Raw genomic sequence first — 1,490 nt, 5'->3', positions numbered from 1 at the left:
GAAGCTAGCAAGCTAACTTCCTGCTAACTTCTAACTCTGTTAAACTTCATAAATCCTGTTTTCATGGATGCCTGGATGTTAAACTTAATTGTTACACCTGGTAAATCAGCAACGCTGATCATTTTATTAAAGATGTAAAAGTTTGTAACTCAGTGACGCCGCAGTGATCGTTTGGCTTTGGGACCTGAAGCGGAGTTTGGGCCTGGAAATGGCTAATGACACCAGACTTACAGACCGGATATTGGACAAGCCTGATCCAAGCCGGCTCCACGCCCCGACTTGTATTCAACTGTTCCTGAAACACTGGACAGTCCACGAGGCCCACGTCCACGCCCCTGTGGGTCAGGAGTGTTTTGGGTTATGAGCAGGACCTACACAATTTAGGCAGGTGGTTTTATTGTTGTGGTTGATTGGTTTATACTACCAGCATGTTCTATGTCTGCTCTGGGCTCTCCTTCCAATTAGTTCCAACAATAAAACCTCCACAGAAGGCCCTGAAAGATTTCTCTCTTCAGCCGTCAGAGCCATCCCGGCGAGCTTCTCTCGCCGCCGAGGAACAGCTGACATGTTTGGAGCTTCTTCCCAGAGTCTGAGCTCCTTGTGGGCTGAGCTCTGATGAACACAGAGTGACAAGGAAGGACATTTAACAAGAGGAGTTTTGTAAACATTAAAAAGGAGGAAGTTCTGAAGCAATAAAGTCATTTAATAATAATATTTTTCGGCTCATAAGCATCACTGCAGGTAAAATGAACCCTGACGACGTCTGTAAGAATTAGTGGACATTATTTAAATATTAATTTTATTCGATGGAGATGTGGTTTGTTTCAGTGAAGAGTTTCTAATGAAGGTCAGAGGTATAAATACACAGCTCTGTGTGTCCGAGGCTGCACGTGTACAGAACACGTGTGTGCGCGTTCGGCTGTCGTCTTGATGAAACAATGATTTGCTCAACGCTCATGGCTGCTGACGGACCCTGACTGTGGATCTGTCTCTGCCCACAGCGCTGATGAAAGGTTCGATGCTTCATTCCACACCAACATCCTGGTCAACTCCACAGGCTACTGCCAGTACCTGCCACCAGGTAACACATACAAGCCCCTCCCATCAACAACAACTACACAGTCCTGAATTCATCTCTAATCACAGCTGTTTAACATTAACAGGAGTTTGTGGTTCTACTTATTCAATGATGCTGAAGTGACTACAGATTTATAAAAAGCTTCTCCATCCATCTAATTTCATAATTCAGGGTGAATATTTTTAATAAAAATAAAATGCATCCCTTTGTTTCAGATTCTTTCACTGTTGTTCACAGTGTGATGGTGGAAGCAGCAGGACGTCACACAGACTGGATTTTCAATTTTAAATCCGATGTTTGATTCAGATAATTAAACTCTGGACATCAAAGTGGTTTCCTGTTACTTCCTATTTCATAGAGGTAGTCACACCATCGTCTACTGATATTTTTACTGAGCCAGTAAATAACATAT

At 43.1% G+C, this 1,490-nt stretch overlaps 1 protein-coding gene across 1 annotated transcript in view; it reads left to right on the top strand.

Annotated features, from left to right (window-relative positions):
- The window catches only part of LOC102198562 (neuronal acetylcholine receptor subunit alpha-7), a 52,262-nt gene that overhangs the window by 23,364 nt on the left and 27,408 nt on the right, over positions 1 to 1,490 (top strand). Inside the window, exon 5 of the mRNA XM_013913836.1 lies at positions 1,002 to 1,081. Within this exon, the coding sequence (XP_013769290.1) occupies positions 1,002 to 1,081 (80 nt within the window). The remainder of the gene's footprint in view (positions 1 to 1,001; positions 1,082 to 1,490) is intronic.

This window comes from Pundamilia nyererei, unplaced genomic scaffold, assembly GCF_000239375.1.
Source record: "Pundamilia nyererei isolate P.nyererei 1_Seehausen unplaced genomic scaffold, PunNye1.0 scaffold00154, whole genome shotgun sequence".
NCBI classification, from domain to species: Eukaryota; Metazoa; Chordata; class Actinopteri; order Cichliformes; family Cichlidae; genus Pundamilia; species Pundamilia nyererei.
This window is presented reverse-complemented; position numbering and strand designations above follow the sequence as displayed.